Source organism: Neovison vison, chromosome 13, assembly GCF_020171115.1.
Source record: "Neovison vison isolate M4711 chromosome 13, ASM_NN_V1, whole genome shotgun sequence".
Classification (NCBI taxonomy): domain Eukaryota; kingdom Metazoa; phylum Chordata; class Mammalia; order Carnivora; family Mustelidae; genus Neogale; species Neogale vison.
Genome location: NC_058103.1, coordinates 135,331,467 through 135,354,744, shown reverse-complemented (window position 1 = coordinate 135,354,744; position 23,278 = coordinate 135,331,467). Strand labels below are relative to the sequence as shown.

Here is a 23,278-nt window from a genome sequence, read left to right as displayed (position 1 = left end):
CACTCCATCTGCTGGAAGGTCCAGCTTTTCTTTTTGTTTCTTTTTTGGTTATGGTTTGCCTGGCATGTGTTTTTATCACTTTATATTTAATCTACCCATGTATTTATATTTTAAATAGATTCCTTTTATACTAGCATCTTGTATTTAAATCCAGTCATCTCTTTTCATTGGTATCCTTGGGCTATTTGCTTTTAATGTTATTATTGACCTTATTAGATTTAGCCTTACTGTTTTATTATTAGTTTTCTGTTTGTCACCTCTGATTTCGTCTCTTTATTCCTTCTTTACTGCCTTTCTTGTTATTACTCAAATGTATTTTAGTATTCTGTTTGAAGTCATTTATTGGCTTTGGGGGCTTATCTTTTTATTCATTTTATTGTTTTGAAGATTTTATTTATTTATTTGAGAGAGAGAGAAAGAGAGAGCACGCACAGGTTGGGGGAAGAGCAGCAGTGAGTTGAGAGTGGAGCCTAACTTGGGGCCTGACCCCAAGATCATGACCTGAGGTGAAATCAAGAGTTAGATGCTTCACTGACTAAGCCATCCAGGTACCCCGGGCTTAACTCTTTTTTGCATTAGGACTTACATTATAGATATCTTTCAAAATCTACTTGGAAATTTCTTTTGCTTTTCTCCATCAACCTTTGTGTTATACTTACCAGAAGTAGTACATCTGTATACGCTGAAAATCATATCAGTGATGTTACGATTTTTGCCTTCAGTAGTCAAGCACATCTCGAAACACTTAAAAGGAGAAAAATAAATAGTCTATTATATTTACCCAGTTTCAGTAACTCTTACATTTGAAGACATAATGGCATAACAGAAAATTTGGTGAAAGACATACATTTATGGATTTAAAGAGCTCAGCTAAGGGACACGTGGGTGGCGCAGTGGGTTAAGCTGGATCCCAGGGTCCTGGGATCGAGTCCTGCTCAGCGGGGAGCCTGCTTCTCTCTCCGCCTCTGCCTGCCACTTTGCCTGCTTGTGTGCCCTCTCTCTCTTTCTCTCTCTTTCTCTCTCTGACAAATAAATAAATAAAATCTTAAAAAAAAAAAACAAAAAAAAACCTTAGCTAAGAGGGCCTGACTGGCTCCATCAGTAGAGCATGTGATGCTTGATCTTGGGGTTGTGAGTTCAAGCCCCACTTTGAGGATAGAGTTTACTTTAAAAGCTCAGCTGACCCCCAACTAGGATAAATTCAGAAAAGTCATTTACAGATACATCATAATCAACCTGCTAACAACTAAAGTTAAAGAACCAATCTCGAAAGCACCTAAAGAAACCACGATTCAAATGACTGTAGGGTTTTCCTTGGACACCATGAAAGCTGGAAGACAATAGAACAGCATCTTTAAAGTACTGAGGGGAAAGAATGGTCACCCCAGAGTTCTGTATCTAATCAAAATAATCTTTAGGAATTACAGTGGTAGAAGGACACTCCCAGGTAAAGGAAAACTAAGAGAATTTGTTGTCAGCATACCTGCTCTACAAGAGATGCTCCAAGTTTTTCAGTCTGACTGATGTGACAGAAGCAGGAATCTTGGATTTTCAGGAATGAAGGAAGAAGTTACTTCATCCTGTTGCCCTGGCCTCGGTGCCAGCTTCAGACTTGAGCACTTTTGTTAGATTTATGTTGGTTGAGTGTTTTCAAGTTTTTAACTGGAGCCCACACTTTGGATTCTGTTTCTTTATTTCTACCCGATATTTTGCTACATCAGGCTTATTTCGTATTTCTTGTATTTAAGTTAGAATCTTAGATAACTCTTGTTTGACCCAATTGCTTTCTAAACATGTACTCCCCTCCCCAACACCAACAAAAAGAAAGGAAGATAGGAAGGAAGAAAGAAAAAAGAGGGAAACAGCCATTAAAGACTCTTAAAGAGGGGCGCCTGGGTGGCTCAGTGGGTTAAGCCTCTGCCTTTGGCTCAGGTCATGATCTCAGGGTCCCGAGATCCAACCCCGCATCGGGCTCTCTGCTCAGCAGGGAGGCTGCTTCCCCCTCTCTCTCTGCCTGCCTCTCTGCCTACTTGTGATCTCTGTCTGTCAAATAAGTAAATAAAATCTTTAACAAAAAAGACTGTTAAAGGATAAACTGAGGCGGGGGGGGCCTCCTGGGTGGCTCAGTGAGTTAAAGCCTCTACCTTCAGCTCAGGTCATGATCCCAAGGTCCTGGGATCGAGCCCCATATCAGGCTCTCTCCTCAGCAGGGAGCCTGCTTCCTCCTCTCTCTCTGCCTGCCTCTCTGCCTACTTGTGATCTCTGTCTGTCAAATAAATAAATAAAATCTTTAAAAAAAAAATAAACTGAGGGGGATGAAGGAGAGTGGGGGGTGGGCTAGATGGGGATGGGCGTTAAGGAGGTCACTAGATGTCTTGAGCACTGAGTGTTGTATGTGCATGATGAATCACTGAATTCTGCTCCTGAAGCCAACATTGCACTGTATGGTATCTAACTAGAACTTGAATAAAATTTGGGGGAAAAAAATATACTTTGCATTGACTGAGCTTAAGCAAGTATATTTCTTAATCAATTGTTGAAGTTAGGATGCCATTTGTAGTCCTAGATTTGCGTCCTAGTATAAAATGGTCATAAAAATTATGCTTAATTGAGTCTATCTGAGAAGCTATTTAATTTTTATTTCTCTCTTTCCCACATACTTTCACGGTTTGACAAAATCATTAATTTCCCAATCCCATTACAGACAGTATTCAACTCAGTACTTTAATGGGAATAATAGCTCAAGTTTTTTATAACACTTGAAAAGGCCAAAATATTGTAAGCTACTAAGAATAATGTCCTTTTGTTGTACTCATGCATTTAATATGTGCAGTCCTGCATGTTTCAGATTTAATAAAATGCTTTTATTCATCTCACATAGGAAGTAAGAAATGTCAACTTTTCGTTCTCTTTCCCATCCCTCAGTACTTTGACCTTTGGTACTGACATTATGTGTTTTCTTTTTTTGGTCAAAAGTGTTATTAATTTTAATCTCTGAAATATGTGTGCATGTCTGCCAAAGCAGAGTGTAAATATTGATCTGTTACCACTGTAAAAAGTAAATCATCACATTATGGAAAATTTAGAATCATAATCAAATATTACTTCCCCATCACACAATACAGTAAGGCAATGCTGAATTGAAATGGTGGGCAATTGGGGTGCCTGGGTGGCTCAGCTGGTTAAGCGCCCAACTCTAGGTTTCAGCACAGGTCATGATCTCAGGGTCTTGGGATTGAGGCCTGTGTAGGGCTCCTGCTCAGTGCACAGTCTCCTTGTCCCTCTGCCTCCCCGTTCCTCCCTTCCCCCACTCGTGTCTGCTCACATGCTCCCTTGCTCTCTCTTTCTTTTAAATAAATGAGTAAGTCTTTATTGGAAGAATAAAATGGTGGGCAGTTGCAAGCTTTAGTAATTCCAAACACTTTTTTATACGTTTAGTTATTTTGTAACCAGTGATTAAAATAATTTATTTTGCTTGCTCCCATGGGATTTTTAAATACATTTTTTGAATTTCTTTCAATATGTGGTTTAATAGAGACTGCAATTCATAAGTATTGATATAATTTTAATTTTTTCATTAAAAAATTTAGTTTTTAGGATTGGCATCACCATAGAGTATAAGAATCTAGAAGCTTTAACATTATCTTTGACCATTTTTTTCTTCCACTGTTTCCTGTTTCTAATCAAGCGTACCTGATGCTTTTCTTAAAATACCTCTGGAATTCTTTACATTTGTCACACTGCTGGTGTTCTAGTCAAATGTCTACTTGCTTTCTCAGCCAAGAATCCCTTTCCATTCCACTGCTTTTTATATATCCATCATTCTGGTTTCTAATAAAGAGTGCTGTTATTCTGGAGGAATCTGTAGGACATGTCAAATTTTCACTGCCGTGAGTCCACGCATCTCTCCCCAATTTCACTGTCACTCGTGTCTGCGTGAAGGCCTCACAAGGAACTTATTTCCTACTCTTCTCCCATGGGTGTCTCTGATGCTTGTTAGGCTCCGAACAGCCCCTGGGCCTGCTCCATTATTATTTCACTTCCGTTCCTTTCCTGGTCTCTCAGCCCCGCCCCCAAGCCCTGCTGGCAGCGCTGTGCCCATTTTCCTCTTCAGCTATTCAAGTGCCTGGCTCCTCCAGTACATTTTGCAAAAGTTTCTTCCACCTCTCATGTACCTCTTCTTTCTCTGACCTCCTATCACACATCATCTCTCTCTCTCTCTCTCTCTCTTTTAAGGATTTTATTTATTTTAGAGAGAGAGAGAGCAAGAGAGCACATGTGAGTGGGAGGAGGGGCAGAGAGAGAGGAAGAAAATCTCAAGCAGACTCTGCCTTGAACCCAGAGCCTAAGGTGGGCCTTGATCTCAGGACCCTGACATCATGATCTGAGCCACCCAGTTGCCCCAAACATTGTTGCTTGTATGCCCAGGGGTTCTCAGTGGCGGAGACCTTGTCGTATTCTCTCTGCACCTTGACCCCATGGTGTGTAGCTGATTGCTTGTACTTCTGTCCTGTTTCAGTCCTGTAGTCACTTTACAAAGCAAGGTGAGGAAGGTTTCTAGTTGCTGCTTATCCAGTGCGAGGATGTGATGATTCCTCCCTCAACTCCCTCACCTTACACATCCCAAATTAGAAGCATTTTGTGTGTGTGAATTAGGTGGGTAGATTGGCAGGCATATCTAACTGAAATACTGTGCTAATGGAACCAAGAATGAAATGACTCCCGTGTGCATCAGTTAGGTTCAAACAGAACAAAACTCCAGTTAAACACCATAGACAGTTCCCTGAATCCTCCCTGCCCATATTCAAATGCTTACATTGCTCGGCAGGGGCGAAATTGGACAATGCAGTATGAATATCCCAGCAAAAATCCCTTGTAATGTTATAAAAATAACTAGAAATCAATACATTTTGCACTTGTCTTACTTTTATTAAAAATAGTTACTAAAAATGCTCTGGGTAACTGTCTCTAACGAAGACTGACAAACTTCTTCTGCAAATGGCACGATAATAAATATTTTTAAGCTTTGCCGGCCACATATGGTCTCTGCTACATATTCTTTCTTGTTCCTGTTTTTGCTGGGGTTTTTGGCCATCTTTTAAAAATGTAAAAACTAGTTTGCCGACGGCATAGAGAGTTTGCCTGGGAGCCCGAGTTTGCCAGCTCCTGGTCTGTAGCAGTAAGAAAACGTAGTCTGTGTAATCGGGCATCCCATAGGGGATATTCAGGAGAGAAGACATTGCTAATAGTAACCCAAGCCCTGAACAAACTGGGATGTGCCCAGGTGGGGACAATAAAGTGGTGGGAGCATGGGAAATCTTACCCTGAGGGGAATGGCTTATGGAACAGCCTCAGGATTAGAGAAAGCAGAGAGACACCCTCCGTGGACTTCAACTTGGAAGTTCCACAATGTGGAAGAGGTAGACTTGCCCTACACGACCCTTGCCGTGGAGCCTTGAGCGGATGAAACTCCCAGAATAAAGGTCCATTCCCTAGAGACTGCTTAGCAGCGCTTTCTGTGCCCGGATAGGCTTCATGGCGGTGATTTTTTCCTGAAAAGGATGAAGTACCTTGTAAAGAACTTACCAACCTTCAGACCCAGGGATTTGGCATAATAAGGGACATACCTGTACTCACCATGGAACAGATTACTAGAATCAGAATCATTAACGAGGGAATATTCAAGTGAATGGAAAGACTTCATTTGGATGGAATGAAAGTAAATCTTCCTAGGATGTGTACACTTGGAGTGGGTTTTTAAAAAAGGAACCACGTGGCTGAACAGTGTCTAAAACTGCTGCCCACCAACAATTTCATCTCATTATATTCTTCGCCATTGTGAACATTTCCAAGAGGCATCTCAATTCTCAGTCCACATAGTTTTCTGTCTAGTTCACATAAACAAAGTGCACTTGTACTATAATTTGTTTCAAAGTCTCCTACTATGTACTTAGATAGAAGGGAAAATCACAAGAGCAGCAAAGCCCAGGTACCTGGAAGTGACCATAAGTGTTCTTTTCCCACGCCAGCAACAAATTTTGATTCATCAAGAAGCAGAAACCATAGTAACAGACTTCTGGCTCATATTCGCTACTTTGTGTCTCTCCTTTTTCCAGGCCAGGGTTCTTCTCCATTAAAACAAAACAAAAAAAGTTCTAGCAGGCTAATTTAAAGACACCTACCTCTGTCGGATTGTTTGCCTACCTTGGCATTCACGTCTATGAAATTGCCGCAGCGACTGATTTTATTTGTTTTGAACTGTTAACAGTATTGATTCATTTTATTTAATCTAATCAGGATGCGATTTACCTTAATTCTGATTTTGGTTGTAGAGGTTGGCGATTTGAAGGAGCTGCAGACACTAGACATTTCTACCAATCGTTTGCTAAATTTACCCGAGAGGCTTCACCTGTGCCTTTCTCTGCAGTACCTCACCGCGGACCGCAATCGACTACGGTGCGTGCCGCGTCATCTCTGCCAGCTGCCCAGCCTCAACGAGCTCTCCATGGCTGGAAACCGTCTTGCATTTTTGCCACTTGGTAAGTGATCGTGTTCGGCTGGCAAAGCCAAAAAAGCCAAAGACAGAGCCAGAAAGCCTTTGTGTGCTTGACTAGGAAGGATAGGGTAGTTTCCTTCATTCTGCTTATCTTGAATTGCCTCTAATCCACTTTTGTTGGGAACAAAGCGTCAATCCTGGTTAACAAAGTTGATTTCAGCCCAGGATTTCATATGATAAAACGGAAATCTGTACGTAAATGTGACTTAGAGACAAAATACAGGTGATAGGAGACGATGTACTCGAATGAAGGCGTGTATGTATGTATATATAAGACCACAAAATTGATGGGGGATATTGAGCAATATGAAAGGATAGCTACTGGTGCAAAGATATCTGTCTAGATGTTGAACTCTACAGAGAAAAATTTGTATTGGGTATCCTAATGATTAGTATTGTCGGATAACCAGACTACACAATTTTAAAAAACTTTACAATCGGCCGAACTGCCTGCTGAGCTAGGAATGTCACCCTGGCTAACACATAACATATTATTCACCGTAGATTTCTGTGGCAGGCCCATTTTAATAAAAGAATACATTTATTTTCACTGAGAATTGCATTCTTTTGTTAACTTGTAAGAAACAAAGGTGCCATTAAAAAAAATTAAAATAGGAAGCCCCACAGAACCCTACACTGTCATAGTAAGCCTCCTATGATTGTACTCATAAAAGCATTTTTTGTAATGAATAATTTATCCCTGATGGCAGTGAAGTGAATAATTTACTAGTCCCTGAGAGGAAATATTTTCTACCATAATACAGTACACATATTATTTTCAATTAAAAATAACTGGGAAATCTGAAAATCAGTTTGAGTAATACTGAATAATTATCCAATTTTAAAAGATTACTTTTCTATAAATATAATTAAATTTTGTACTTATAAAATTAGCAAAATGAAATAAGACCATTTCAGAAGTAAGTTACATTTCTAAGAAACCAGAGTTTTCTTTCAACTGAGAAAAATATCAAGTATAAATAGATTTAAAAAATAAAATGTCTGTTGGGTAAACCACAGGTTGTGAAAGCATTGCAGCAGTCAGGCACCAACCTACAAATCCAAAGATCCAGGTTCTCACCTGGTTTCCCCCACCTTGCAGTGCATGCCCTGGAGTAAACCAACAGAGCGTCTCTGAGCTTCATTGACCTTATCTGTAAACCAGAAATAAGAACATTTATCTTGTTGACTTTAGAGTTATTTTGAAGTCCAATAAGATAGCGTGTCTGTAAGAATGCTACAGCCCCGTAAAAATGCAGATAACTCAACTGAGAAGACAGAGCTTTTGGATTACCATATCCTGCTTTTTAAAAGTTTCCATCCTCCTCATAGTCATACCCTCTCTAGTAACCCCCGAAACTTGTATTTACCACTTTCTAAGAGCTGCTGCCTGTACCGATGCCAACTCCCTACCAACAGATGGCCAGGATGTTGCAGGCAATGCCGATCCGTGAATCAGGGAAGGGGGGCAGGGAAGTAAAGGATGTGATGGTTTGATCTGCGTGACGTAGAACTCAGTGGTCTGACGTCAGCATTCGCGGTCAGGCAGCACATCCCATTACAGGCAACCATGCTTTCACTCTCAGGGGTTCCCAGAAACCGATGCGCTTGTTAAGTCTGGAGTTGCTGGTACTATTGTTCATAGAGTTATTATTATTACTGTTGTTGTTACTACTGACCACGTCTATAGGGAGTGTCTCCATGAGTCATAGTACTGCAGCTATTTGTAAGAACAATCATTTATTGAATTAGGTATTCTGTTAGGCACGGTACAGAGGTTCTCTAATTTAATTATTACAGAATCTGTTATTACAAAACTTATTGACAACTTATTACAACTTATGTAAACTTATTGTTTACAGATGAGGAAATTGAGATTCAGAGAAGTTAAGTAACCTACCCAAAAGCACAGCTAGTGAGAGACAGAGACTCTGTCTGACCTAAACTCCTCATTCTTTCCACTTTGACATGCTATCTCTACATCCCAGGCCTGATCCCTCTGCAAAGGGGCCTCATTTGGAATAAGGCTGAATTTGGGGCTCCTGGGTGGCTCAGTTGGATGAACACCCAGCTCTTGACTTCAGCTCATGTCATGATCTCACGGTCATGAGATTGAGCCCCACGTCGGGCTCTGTGCTGGGCGTGGAGCCTGCTGAAGATTCGCTGCCCCTTCACCCATACCTCTCTCCCTCCTCTAAAAAAAAAAAAAAAGATAGGAATAGGGCTGAACTATACTTTCTAGTTGTGTAGCCACCTCCAGTGTCAAATTTGGGCAGCCATTTTGTATTCAAACACTCACATGGACACTCCACTTGGCCCAACTCAGTGTCTGTCTCTACTCACTTAGTAGGGTTGGTCTGCCAGAGGGTATAGCTTTGTCTCACCTGCCCGATCTGGACATCAGCCAGGTGCTCCCAGTTACTTATTTCTAATCTGTCTATCATCAGCAGGTCATACAGCAAGAAAAATCATGTAAAAGTTTAGGCCAGAGACCTGTTACCTAGTTCTTTCTTGGTGTTAGCAATTCTTCTTATTTTGTCTGGCCACTTCAACCTCTGTGGAGTTCCTGATTCCTTAATTTTATGCTGTTCACAACTTGCTTTTCTTGTCTTCTTGTTTCTTCCATCAGATATGCTTTGTCTCAAGTCTAAACCATTCATTCATCCAGCAACTGACTCCATCCTGCCTGTGGCTCTGATCCACAGCTCTGTTCTCATGTCCGATACCAAAGGTACACTTAAACCAGAATGCTATCTAGCTCTAGGGCTCTAGAGCCCAGGTTCTGCCAAGAATCCCACATATAATCAAACTTTTTTTTCAGAGACTTTACCTACTTGACAGAGAGAGAGAGAGATCACAAGTAGGCAGAGAGGCAGGCAGAGGTGGGGCAGGGGGAGCAGGATCCCTGCTAAGGAGAGAGCCTGATATGGGGCTCGATCCCAGGATCCTGAGATCATGACCTGAGCCAAAGGCAGAGGCTTAACCCACTGAGCCACGCAGGCGCCCCTATAATCAAACTTTCTAAACTAAATGAATCTTGTTTACCAATCTTTAGCCTGTAGGTCCTTTCTCAAGCCCAGCTGGGCTCCAACCCCTTCATCTTACCTCTTCTCCCTACCTCACTATTTTCATCCAGCCATCGCTCCTTATTACCCTGGTCATTTGCTACTCTTATGACCTATCATTGTAGCAATGACATAGCCAAGCCTGTTGTGGAGGGGGGGGTGACAGTGATGTTGGGAGAAGAGAGAAGCCATCCCAATAGGAACTTGACCACTTTAGGTTTGCTTTGTATGGTATGCTGAATGTGTCCAGCAGCATATTGCAAAAATGGCAGTGCCTGGTGCAAGGTCATAGAAGGGATGGATCGTTGGGTCAAAGGGACAGTCCATTACACATTGCCTAGCTGCTCTTCTGCTTTGGCGTCTCAGGTACTTATTTGCTGGGGCATCTTCTTTGTGCCCTGTGGTAAGCGCTGGTGTGGGCGAGGAACGGGCATCTCTTCTTCAGCACTCAGGTTCAGTGCTGAGTGCTGCCTTGCCGACTGCTCTGTCTCTAGATGTCTGGTCATGCCAAAACCTTGCCTTCTGTGTTCAGAGAGGTTTTCTTTGTGAACTGGTCGATATGGTGTCAAAGATCACGTGAGGAAGAAGGATCTGCCCTGAGCTCTGAGGAGGGTCCCTCACAGAAGTCAAGGTGACCGCAGCTCTCCAGCCTGGGGCCACGGACACCCAGGAGACAAGCAGTTTCACACTCCTGGGTGCCATCCCGGCTCCCAAGGCTCATGGCCCTGGCAGGACTTAGGCCTGTGGATAAGGTTTGATTTTACCAGAGAAAGATGTACAAGCAAGAGGAGGAGGTAGAAATTATCCGCTTAGGAAGGAACAGGCTGCCTGAAGCAGTGCTCCGCCCAGGCCTCAAGACTGATTCTTTGAGGACAGCAGGAGCCTAGGATTAGGAAGCAGATACAAGCATCGGTGGCCTTTGTCCCCTGTTATATAGGGTGAACCTTTGTAAAGGAGTGAGAGTGACCGCCAGAGAGTGGCACCACCATGAGACAGCCAAAGAGGGCTTCGGGAGACTGGAGACAGGATAATCTGTGAAGATGACCAAAGTGAATCTGACAGAACTATCAGCGATCTTCTCCACTTTGTTTTTGGGTTTTGTGGGACTTTTGTTTTTCTCTTTTGTTTTTTAATACCACGAAGGTGGCTTTGGAAAGGAATTCTACTAGGTCTTTTGGAGAAAAGGAATTACATCCATCGCTGTCTCGCCACAGAGTTTGTGCACTTGAACGCTTTCTTTGAACTCCGTTCTGATAAACACAGGCTGTCTAATGCTGCGAACCACGGCGGACGGAGTCAGACGGAGCATCCGGGGGCGGGCACTGCCTTTCCTCAACAACCGAACTGTTCTTGGAAAGCTAGCAAATAGGGATGTCTCTTTACACACAAGATACCTTTACACACAAGATACTTTGTGTAGAAAAAAAAGAAACAGTTTATGCCAAGTCGGGAGCAGCCCCTTCTTTCATTGCAGTTAGGAGATTGTAGTTAGGAGATAGTGTGTATACACACACACACACACACACACACACAAACACACAACTAAAGTGTTCATATAGAAACCTCTTCTGTTTCAGTGTGATTCTGTGAACACAGTACAGGAGCTTGAAAGTTTATGAAATGGATGCTATTATATCACTGTCTAGGATTGGAGGTGGGAATCCTGTTTTGGGGAGTTACTTGCTAAACTCAGTTGCCTGCCACAGAAAGGTGGCTTAGAAGAAAAACAAGTTTTTATGGGACTTCTTAAAAGAATGTCCTATTTTAGCATCCTCAGAAAACAACTGCAGAAGGTATATGTGGGATGGCTTAAGTAATGAGTAAGACTAGGTAAACCACAACGCTCTTTGAGGACATTCTTTTTAAGATGAAGAGTTGCATCAAGAAAGAAGGATGCTCCTATTCTAATGATACCATGATAATTGAGTGACAGATTAGTCTACAAGCAGAAGCTTTCTCCACAGCAGTGACCATCACTGAAGAGGACGGGGAAACTAATCACTTGAGCCTCATGCTATGAGATTTACTAGAGGTTTTGAAATGAGAGTATTTGCTGCTGATTCAATATAGTTCTTCACACTAAATAGCTCCCAGAGTTGTGACTCACCTCTGGGCTTCTGAAAGTGTAGGAAAATACAAAGGAAAGGTTTTTGGTTTGGTTTTTTTTCCTCTAAGGCTTTTTTACCAGGTGTTCCTGGTCTCTCTTGCATAGTTAATAAGCCTGATTATTCAGTAATGTTCACAACTTATTTAGTGATGAATAATAGATGTAAGTACTGTGAGGTTGCCCAGGCACAAATTGGCTATGGAGGAGCATCCTTTAGTTGGCCCCCAGGAAGCACTGTGTCATTTAAACTCAATGTCAATAACTCCTGTAGTTTAAGAAAATGAGGAGACAAAAGTTGCCCCCAAATTAGCAGGTAGAATTTTTTAAAGATTTTTATTTATTTATTTGAGAGAGGGCGGTTAGGGTTAAAGGGGGAGGGAGAAGCAGATTCGCCACTGAGCAGGGAGTCCAGTGCAGGGCCCGATCCCAGGACCCAGAGATCACAGCCTATCTTGAAGGCAGGCACTTAACTGACTGAGCCACCCAGGCTCCCCAGCAGGTGGAATTTTTGACTGTTAGAAAAACAGTGAGCGAATTCTTAACCAAGAACATTTGGCAAGGATCAATGAGATGTATAGAATATTCTAGTACATAAACTAGCACGTAGTGAGCTGAAAACTTAGTGGAAAATACCTTTCTGCTGATAGAAAACCATTTGGGTTTCTAAACCAGTCCTAGAGCCAGTCCTTGTAGAGTCTGGTAGTACAGTGTGTTGTTTCCTCTGGAAGAGTTACTCCACGTGCCGAAGACTGGCGCTTGGGGGTGAGGCGACCATTCCATCGCTGCTGTGGATTATACACCGTGACTTTGATAGGGAGGTAAAACCGGCCCTTTGATCCCATAATGGGAGCTCCCTCCAGTTTTCTGTAGTACTGGTAGTTGCTTTTTCCTCTATAGGGGTTAGATACCTTGGGTAGAAAAAAATGAAATAGTTTGTGCCAAGTCAGGAGCAGCCCCTTCTTTCATTGCAAACGGCGTATTAGACACAAATCTGTTAACTGTACTTGGTTTTTTATTGCTTCTCGTTCTCGTGTGCTCTGACTTAGAAATTCAGGAAGAGAATCGCTCTTTCCTATTTTTGAGAAAGTATTTAAGTCGACACAGTGAAACTAGTAAATTTCAAACCAGCTGAAACTAGATGGAAACCAGCTAATAATCCTGTGATCTCAAACTCAGAGATTAATGTAAACTGTACTTTGCTGAATGTATTTGATCTGCAGTTTGAAGAGCTACCGCCTTGAGGTCTTTGTTTAATGGGAACTGTTTGCAAAGTTGTGTGGCCTTAAATAAGTCCCAGTGCTTAAAAAGTTTGTTCTAGTATAGACCAGAAGTTCTGGTGGTTGGAATTAGTCCTATGTTTGAGTAGAAGTTATGATGACTGCTTTCCAAGGAGAGACCCAAACATGCCACTGAAATTGTGTTCTGTTCCATGTTCTGTAGGGATGGTTGGGGATATCTCTAATCAAAGGCGTAATGAAAAAGGAGAAAAGAAAGGTTTGATAACAAGACTCAAAAACTAGTAATGGGAAGAAGTGAGAGAGAATTATTCTGTTAAAGTCCATGCAGACCTTGTTTCCGGAAAGTTATTATGACTTTTATTTCTTCATGAAAATGGATATTCAGTGCTCTTTTTTGGACCTTATCTTCTTGCAAGTATTTATAACAAAAATTGTTTATTTGTCTTCATGCTGCTTACTCATCTAATCCTTTTCCACTGTCTTAATGATACCTCTGCTTTGTTTTTCTTTCATCGCAGTGGGTCTTTGCTGTTGCCTTAAGGTTTTCTTAGGAAGTTAGTATGATTATTTAATAGGGCTTCTGTAGTATGGGCCAGACACTGTCTATACTGTGCTAGTGGTGGAAGAGAGAAGTTCACTAGAATATATTTTTCTCTAAGTTTTGGAATAGGATTTGGGGCTGGGGAAGTGATTCATATGAAAAGATTTGCCCTGTTTTCTTTTTTTTTAAATGATTTTTTTATAGATTATTTATTTATTTATTTGATAGAGAGAGATCACAAGTAGGCAGAGAGGCAGGCAGAGAGAGAGAAGGGGGAAGCAGGCTCCCTGCTGAGCAGAGAGCCCGACGTGGGGCTCGATCCCAGGACCTTGAGATCATGACTTGAGCTGAAGGCAGAGACTTAAACCACTGAGCCACCCAGGTGCCCCTGCCCTGTTTTCTTAAATACCAGTTTAAAACAAGAGACAGCTGCTGCTCGTTCTTTAAAGGGGTACAAATGTGATATTGTTCTAATGTCCATACTGCCCAAAGCAGCCTACAGATTCAATACAATTCCAATCAAAATACCAATGGCATTTTTCATAGAAGTATAAAAACTAATCCTAAAATTTGTATGGAACCACAAAAGACCCCAGACAGCCAAAGCAATCCAGAGAGAGAACAAAGCTGGAAGTGTCATGCTCCCTGATTTCAAACCATATTACAAAGCTGTAGTCATCAAAACAGTATGGCACAGGCTCAAAAACAGATGTGTAGAAGAGTAGAGAGCCCAGAAATTAACCCACACTTACCTGGTCAGTTAATTTCCAACAAAGTGGGCAAGAATATACAGTGAAGAAAAGCTAGTCTCTTCAAGAATTTTTGTAGGAAAACTGTACAGCAACATGCAAAAGAATGAAACTGCACCACTTAATTACACCATATATGAAATTAAACTCAGAATGGATTAAAGACTTAGATATAAGACCTAACAGCATAAAACACCTAGAAGAAGACAGGCAATTAACCCCTTTGACATTGGTTTTAGTCATGATTTTTTTGGATCTGTCTCAGGCAAGGATAAGAGCAAAAATAAACAAGTGGAATTATATCAAACTAAAAAGCTTTTGCACCGTGATGGAAACCAGCAAAAAAATTAAAAAGCAACCTACTGAATGGGAGAAGATATTGCAAATGATATACCTAATAAGGATTCACATCCAAAATATATAAAGAACTCCTAAAACTCAATGTCAAAAAATAAACAAACTGATTAAAAAATGTTCAAAGGACCTGAATAGACATTTGTCCGAAGAAGACATCAAGATGGCCAACAGACATATGAAAAGATGCTTAACATCATTCATCATCAGGGAAATATAAATCATTCATCATCAGGGAAATATAAATCAAAACCACAATTTGGTATATCACCTTGCACCTGTCAGAATGGTTAATATCCAAAAAATAAGAAATAGCAAGTGTTGGCGAGGATGCGGAGAAGAAGAAACCCTGTGCACTGTTGCTGGGAAGGTACATTGGTGTAGCCACTCTGGAAAGTGGTATAGTGGCTCCTCAAAATACGAAAAATAGAAGTATATTATGACCCCGCAATTCCACCTCTAGGTACTTATCCAAAGAAAAAGAAAAAACTAATTAAAAAAGATGATGTACTTTATTTACAATAGCTACAACACAAGAGCCACCTAAGTGTCTACTGATAGATGAATAGACAGGGAAGATGTAAGATATACAGACAGTGGAGTTTTAGTCATAAAAAGGAGGGAATCTTGCTATTTGTGATAACATCGATAGACCTAGAAGGTATTATGCTAAGTGAAGTGAGTCAGACAGAGAAAGACAAATACTGTATGAATTCACTTATATGTGGAATCTAAAAAGCAAGACAAACTAACAGTCTAACAAACTTATAAACTATAAGTTTTGTTTGTAAATACAGAGAACATAGATTGCTGTAGAGAATAAAGTTAGGGTTGCCAGAGTGCAGGGGGTGGAGTGATGGACACAGTAGGTGAAGGGTAGATTAAGAGGCACGGTCTTCTAAAAGAAATAACACAGAATAACGGTACTAAAAGAAATAACACACAGTGATATAATGTACAGCTTGGGAAATATGAGATTTTATTTATTTATTTTTGAGAGAGAGAGAGAGAGAGAGAGAGAGAGAGCGAGCGCACACACAAGCGGGGCTTGGGTAGAGAAGCAGGCCCTCCATTAAGCAAGGAGCCTGATGCGGGACTCAATCCCAGGACCCTGAGATCATGACCTGAGCCAAAGGCAGATGCTTAACCGACTGAGCCACCCAGGTGCCCCAGATAGGAAATATAGTAATACAGACAGGAAATTTAGAAAAATAAGTAGTAGGAGGGTGCCTGGAGAGTTCAGTCAGTTAAGCATCTGCCTTTGGTTCAGGCCACAATCCCAGAGTCCCTGGATTGAGTCCTGCATCGGGCTCCCTATTTAGTGGAGATTCTTTTTCTCCCTCTGACCCTCCTCTCTCTCTCTCTCTCTCTCTAATAAATAAAAATCTTTCTAAAGAAATTAAAAATTTATTTTTAAAAAAATAAGTAGTAGGAAGTCTAGATCTTTGAGCAGAATCTTTGCCTGCAAAGTTTTTGTTACTTTGATTTTGGAACTGAGTTTTAAAAATAGTGACAAGAATGTGCAGTCCCAGGGAAATCTGGAAGATGTTGTCAGTGGACTCTAAAGCAAAAATCTGGAATTTCTATCAGTCATAGTTTACAGTAAACTTCTTCAGTTTAGGGGGGCAGGGAAAAAAAAAAAAACAGGTACAAGTCCAGCTGGGTAGCAGCTCGAGATGCAGAATGAAGACATTATTCTCTCCAGCTGGTGGCCTCAGTGCTGGAAGACTCGGTGTCGTAATTCCTGAGTCTGCTGGGCAGTCAGCATGAAGTCTCCTTCTCTGGGATCTTCTCTAAAGGAATTCTTGATATTTCTTGAAATTACTGCTGTAAATCTCTAAGTCCGAACTACCCTCACCACTTATATGATCTTTTAAAGGAAGCGAGGGGGGGGGAAAATCAAAAAATAAAGGAAGCAAAGGGCTCTTTTGTTCATCATCTGTCTCCTTGGTTGTATCTCCTGACGTCATACCTGGATGCTTGGGCACAGTGCTGTCCTCTGGTACCCCACCCCCATGCCGGGGAGTACCACCTCCTACATGATGTGGGAGTTCCCTGCTTATATGGAAATGACGTGTTTGGGGAGGCTGTCTAGCTAACATCACAGTGAACCAGGCCATCTGCTTTTAAATTCTGGCTCTGCCATTTAATTGCTGTGTGATCTTGGGCTTAGAAAGGCTAATTAATTTATCTAAGTCTCAGGAATAGGGTAAAATGAATTCCTACTCATAGCATTATTGTGAGAATTAAATGAGATCCATTTAAAATACTCTCTCACTCATAAGTACTATGTAAGCATGGGGTCAACATGAGCTATTTTTATCGTTTTGCTAGACTGTTAGAAAGGGTTGGGACTGTGTGTGTCTTCACTTTCGTACCCCAACCATCTAGCACAGTGTCTGGCTCATTGCTTGTAATAATTTCTTTGTCACTTGAACTATGCAGCACAAATAGAGGTGCTGAAAAAAAGAAAAAAAAAAGAATTAGAGATGCTGATGCTTGAATATTTAAACCAATAGCAAAAGAAGCCTTCAGTCATTCAAATTCATTAAAACCCATTTATTTTCACAATTGTCGATGATCTATGTAGAAAGCATCTTATTAAATTATAATTCACTGTGAAATCTTTGTGCAAGTTGAGTAGATCAGAAAGAATATGATTATGTAAAAGACTTAACGGAGTATGTGTGCATATGTTTAAAGAAACTAACACTGTATGTCAACTGTACTTCAGTAATTAAAAAAGAAACTAACACTTTAAAAGTCATTCTTCTGAAAAAGCAGTTGCAACGTTCTCTTTGTAAAAGCCATGTAGGTAAATTTTTTAACTTGTTTTTAAGATGATTTTGGAAGGCACTGTAAATTACTCTGAATTCATTGTGAAGAAACCCACATTTTATAATTACATTAAAAATGTAATCGTGACTAGTAAGTACTATATCTGACTGATTGATACTTGAGATGACATGGACAGAGTCTTCCAAACAGCCTATATGGGTCTATTGCTTTGATGGTATAGTTTCTGCTACCCCATCATTTTGTGGAAGAGGATACATCATTCACCTTCCGATAAAATAAATGAGTTTCATACTGGTAAGCGTGCAGTAAACAGATCCTACCTATTAAGTTCTGGCCCTTGCTGTCATTCCGTGTTTGCTTTTACAGTAAAAAAGAACAGTAACCTAGCTACACAGGAGCGTTTTGTTCCTTCTTTAGCCATGTGCACTGCATATGCCAGGGCCTTGAAGATGAAAAAAATAAAATAAAAAAGAATTGGAGTTTGTGCAGGACTGCTAGCTTTTGCTAATTTCTTACTTAACAATACTTTGATCTGTGCGTCTGGAAAAAAGGGGAAACATTTTAGACACAGTACAGCACTATTAAAAGCCACATGAAAAAGTTCTTTGTTGCTTTAGCGTCTCTGCATGCATATGGACAGCTTCCTTGCTTTATAAAGTTCATGTACTGAGAGTTTTTGCACAGGAACCTTAAAAAATAGTATTACCTGGTATACTGAATGCAAGGTTGGAGTATATTAAAATTAACAGAAGAAAACAAACCAGCTCGTTAGCTAATACGCGAATGGTCTTTTCCAAAGTTCATGATCAAGTGAAAAATTTCTCTCTTAGGAACAGAAGGAATATTTCAAAGTTTAGTAAGACAGAAAATACTTATATTTCAGCCTCATTATGATTATAAAATGCCATTCCATGGTGCTTGGGGTTTTGCGAGCAGAAAGTCTTTGGCCGAGAGCATGTTCTCATGGGGCTGTCACAGCTCTGCCAGGACAGCCTGTGACCTTGCCAGGTGTTTAGGGGTCGCGGCCTGGCGAGTCGGCGGTGCTGGGCCAGCCTGAGCAAAAGTTGCCCACTTCTCTTTAAGATCTTGCACTGTTTTGTGATTTTTCCTTGTAGTCAGAGGAGAGTGGTAAAAGACCAGATGTATCGAGAACCAGTGATTATGCCTCTGGTGTTGTATATATACATCGTTGAGGCTTCTTGACAAGCCTGTGAGAGAAGTATTACTGTCTGGTTTTGCGGAGGAGGTAACAGGCCAGGAGCATTGGATTTGCCCCTCAGGTCCTGAGTCAGTTAGAAAGTGGAAAGCCAGGATTCAGACTGCCTTCTGACGCCTGTGACGTCGGTACTGCTTTCTTATTCTGGACGAGATTGCATCAGGGGGAAAGGTTAAGGGTCTTTATTGAATACTCATGACTGTGGTGTTACACTTACTCCTGTGTGATGGATTTGATCACAACTTTCAGCTTCAGTGAAAAACAGTTCAGTCCATTAGGGGCATATGTAAAAAAGGACATTCCCCAACGTGGTCAGGAGATAGGAAAAGAATTCTCTGGACTATCGAAAAATCTAAGATAAGATCTAAACCAAATAGCATTTTTAAATCATTGACTCTTCATTTTTTTCCCCCTATAACACTAGGATAGGAAAAAAGACAAAACCATATAGGAAGTAGCCAATGTAAAGGTTTTATTTAATTTTGTATTATGATCCTTGCGTGTAGCCTCATTTCATTTGCACAAGCTCTTTTGTGTATATTAGAGGGGAGAGGTGCTTCCTCTGTCATGTCCCATTTTTGTGTCCTTGACTCGAAGGGATGAATCCCTGTCTCTAGAGGCTGTTGGCTCCTACTCTTTTCTATGCAATTAAACTGTAGAAAAGTGTTAGTGCCGTTTGCTATGTGCCAAAGAGAATTCTTTCTTAATTGGCCTTCTGCTGTAGGGCCACACTTCCAAATATGTCACCTACTAATAATGAGAATAATAATAATTGCCATATATTGGAGAAGGTGTATGCCAAGGATTCTGCTTGATAATTTAGAAACTTTGTTAGTAATTCTCACCGAACTCAAGAGATAGAATTATTGGGGCGCCTGGGTGGCTCAGTCAGTTGGGTGTCCAGCTCTTGGGTTTGGCTCGGGTCACCATCTCAGGGTCATGGGATCGAGCCCTGCATCCGGCTTCATGCTCAACAGTTTGCTGGGGATTCTCTCTCTCTCCCCCACTCTCCCTCTCCTCCTCTCCCTTCCTGCCACTTGTGTTTTCTCTCTAAAATAAGCAAATAAATCTTTATGAAGAACAAAAGAGCATTATTTTCTCCTTTATATGGTTAGGGAAACTGAGGACACCCATTTAATAAGTAGAAGAATGCGGATTCAGACCCAGGTTGTCGGACTCCAAGACTGTTCCTTACTCCATTAATTCATATCCTCCACTCTTCACTGCCGCATAAGCTCAAGAATCTTTCCTCAAGTCCCGTAGGGGCTCTCCGAAAGGCAAATCTGAAACCAGAGCGTTTTGCATTTTATCAATGTACTTTCATTTTTTGAAAAATTCCAGTTTTCTGTATGCCTTTCAAGTGTACAGAGGTCTCTTTGTGATGACAGGATTTGTAGGCACATCAGAGAAGTAGTGAAGAAATCTAGAAAACAAATTCTTTGGGTAATATTGAGGCCTTTTCCAGTGCAAGTGGATTCTGGTATTTCTATCTCTATTTTTTTCCATCTATGTCCTATAAATTTCTAGCCTGTTATGCCAGCAGATATGTTATACACGTAAGACTATACATTATTTACATGTACTATATATTCTGATGCCTCAAAAAATATTGTGTAGTGATTTAACTTTCACAGATTACATTCACATTCAGTTGTCATAACAACCTGGTAAGGTTGAGAGGCGAGGCACTACAGTGCCATTTAACGCCTTGCAAACTGAAGCTTTGCTCACGTGGCTAATAAGTGAGAGAACAGACGCATAAGCTAGGAACAGACAATTCACCAAAAAAAATATGTAAAGATGGCCCTCAGACATATTTGAAAATGTTCACACTCATAATTAGAGAAATGCAAATGAAGACAATGCCAAGATATCATTTCTCACCTATCAGAATGACAAAAACTTTTAAATAGGATAACATGTTTTAAAAACTTAGACTGGGAGAAAGGCAGTACCTTCATACATTGCTGGGGGTGAAGCAGATTGGTAGAATCCTTCAGGAGCGAAGCATCAAAAATCTGCCCGCCTTTTGACCCAGCAAGTCCACTTCGAGTGATTGAGGCCAAGGGTACGCCTCCGGGAATACTGATGTAGACATACACGTGTACACGTGGATTCATACACTTCCATATGTTTATAGGTCTGTCTGCTACGAGCTCCTAGAAGGAATGGCATTCCCATACTAATGAGCACACACGGCCCTCCGATCATGGTTTGTAAACACTTACGCCCCAAGAAAAGGAATCAAGGCTCCTTGGAGAAAGTAGTTGATGTCAGGGCTAGAGGAGGGAAAACACAAGCCGAGTATGGAACATCTTGTGGCAGAAAGTAAGGAAGTGCTGAAAAAAGGATGAAAACTTGTTAGAAGAACATTAGAGCCAACCTCAAGCTGCTCCTAATTGCCAACTGGAACATTTTGACTGATAAAATAAGTCCTAATGGTATTGGATTTTTAGACCTTGTGATAAAATAAATACCCATGGATCCATTCTGATATAAAAGTCAAATAAATGGGAAGGAAGGGAAGGCTCTTCCTTACAGAAGGGCAATTAATAAGTGTAGACAGAGGGGTACCTGGGTGGCTCAGTGGGTTAAAGCCTCTCCCTTCAGCTCAGGTCATGATCCCAGTGTCCTGGGATCAAGCCCCACATCAGGATCTCTGCTCAGTGGGGTACCTGCTTCCTCCTCTCTCTCTGCCTGCCTCTCTGCCTACTTGTGATCTATCTCTCTCTCTCTCTCTCTCTGTCAAATAAATAAATAAATCTTAAAAAAAAATGTAGACAGAAAGATGGTAATGGAAAATCATTGTTAGATAAATACTGTACAATAATTGTTGCAAACGAGATCCATTGGTGGATGCTAAAATTAATATGCAAGATTTTGAGGAGGAACCAGGATATTTACATAGCCTTGGCACTGTAGTAATCTGAAGGCTTGACCTTGGGGCCCGGTGGTGGGGGCGCTGCTTCCAAGATGGCCCCATTTCCTCTTCAGAGATCTGCGGGGGGGGCCCTCATGACCAGCAAGTTATCTTCTTCCAGAATGAGTGATCCAAGGCAGAGAGTAAAGAGGAAGCCACAATGCCTTCTGTGGCTTACTGTCTGAAATCACACACCATTTCTGCCTATTCTGTTTGTTAGATACTGTTAAGCCACCACACTGGGGAGGGGCATTTCTAGCCAGTAGCCCGAAAATTACATTTTCTCCCTGAGAGTTGCCACTTCCCCTTTTGATGCCCCCCAGCACTCCCAGTTTTGGTTCCTCTTTCTGTATCTTGCTCCAGTGCTAGGCCTGGATGGATTATCAGGATCACTGTGATAGGACAAGCAGTGGGAAGGAGGAGGCTATATGGCCCCTTCCCTACCCTCTTCCACAAGGAACCCTTCCTCACCTCAGTCTTCTGTCACAACCCCCTTTCTGGAACCGATTGTCCAGAACCCATCTGTGAACCCATAAGACTTTCTACAGGCCTCCCTAGAGCAGTGATTTATATAATTTTTCCTGCCTGTCTCCATCTATATTATATTGTATTCATATCTCTATCCTTAAAGTCTTACTTAATGGGTACACGGGTTTCCTTTGGAAATGTAAATACACTTAAGAACCTCCTAATTCAGCTATCTGGGCCTCTGTCTTTCCCAAACTGCAGGTCTGGGGGTAAGGAGTGGGGGGAGGTGGCATGGAAAAGATGTCCTTCAGCCTATTGCCTATTGGCACAAGCAAAACTCCAGAAAATTCTTCAAAGATAGTGTTCTTGCTTCAGGGAGTAGAGGGTTTAGGAAGGCCGCTGAGGACTCTGTTCTATGGCAGTGAAGACAAAGACACCCCCCCAACATTCTTGGGCACACGGAAGGCAGGAAGGGAGACTTCAACACTCGGAAGTGTCTCTGCTGCCTATGTTGGCCAGAGATCACCTTCCGTACCCTGTGCTGGTCTCTTCACCAAGCCCCTCCTTCCAGCCATTGCTCCCTCGTTGCCCAGCTGCTCCTGGAAAACATCTGGCATCTGTCTCTTTCTGGCACACCTGTTCCTATTGCACACCCTTCTCTCTGTACCCTCTCTCTTACCTCTTCCCATTCCTGGTACATACTGTTAAATAGCAAAAAGTCAGCTGAGTACATGTGAAGATCTCATTGGCTTTATGAGGTGATAATGGGACAGCCTCCCACCTCGCAGGTCAAAAGGAGCTCCATCAAGCTGCAGGAAAGGAAAAGTTTCTCAAGGCAGAAGCGACTCCATTCTGGACCAGTGGTTTTCTTTGTAACAATACCCTTTCCAGTGCTTACTCACTGGCCTGCAAGTGTTGTCCACCTCATCGTAGGTGGCATTTAGGGTTCCCTTTGCTTCTTCCTCCCCCTATAGCCTAGGGCAGTTTTTCCATTCTGACATTGGCCTTGCTCTAGAGACTTCAGCCCAGTCAGGGTCTGCTCCCCAGCACCCCCTCAGGTCTGCTTCCCCCTCTCCACCCAGGGAAGGTGAGACACAGTAGGTGATACAGGGGTGGAACTAAGGAGGGCTCATCTGACCTGCTGACTTTGTTCATATCACTTTTTTTTTTCCATTGGAGGAACATGAAACTGAATGCAGACCTACAACCACCTTTATTCTTAATTTACAATTGTTTGTAAAAGGTCACAGAATTTTTAGGTGGAA

The 23,278-nt window shown here is 41.5% G+C and overlaps 1 protein-coding gene across 2 annotated transcripts in view; it reads left to right on the top strand.

Annotated features, from left to right (window-relative positions):
• Window positions 1-23,278, top strand: part of LRRC28 (leucine rich repeat containing 28) — a 161,978-nt gene that overhangs the window by 94,691 nt on the left and 44,009 nt on the right. For both annotated transcript variants that reach the window (XM_044232010.1, XM_044232009.1), the window contains one exon: window positions 6,333-6,539. In XM_044232010.1, coding sequence (XP_044087945.1) covers window positions 6,333-6,539 — 207 coding nt within the window. The remainder of the gene's footprint in view (window positions 1-6,332; window positions 6,540-23,278) is intronic.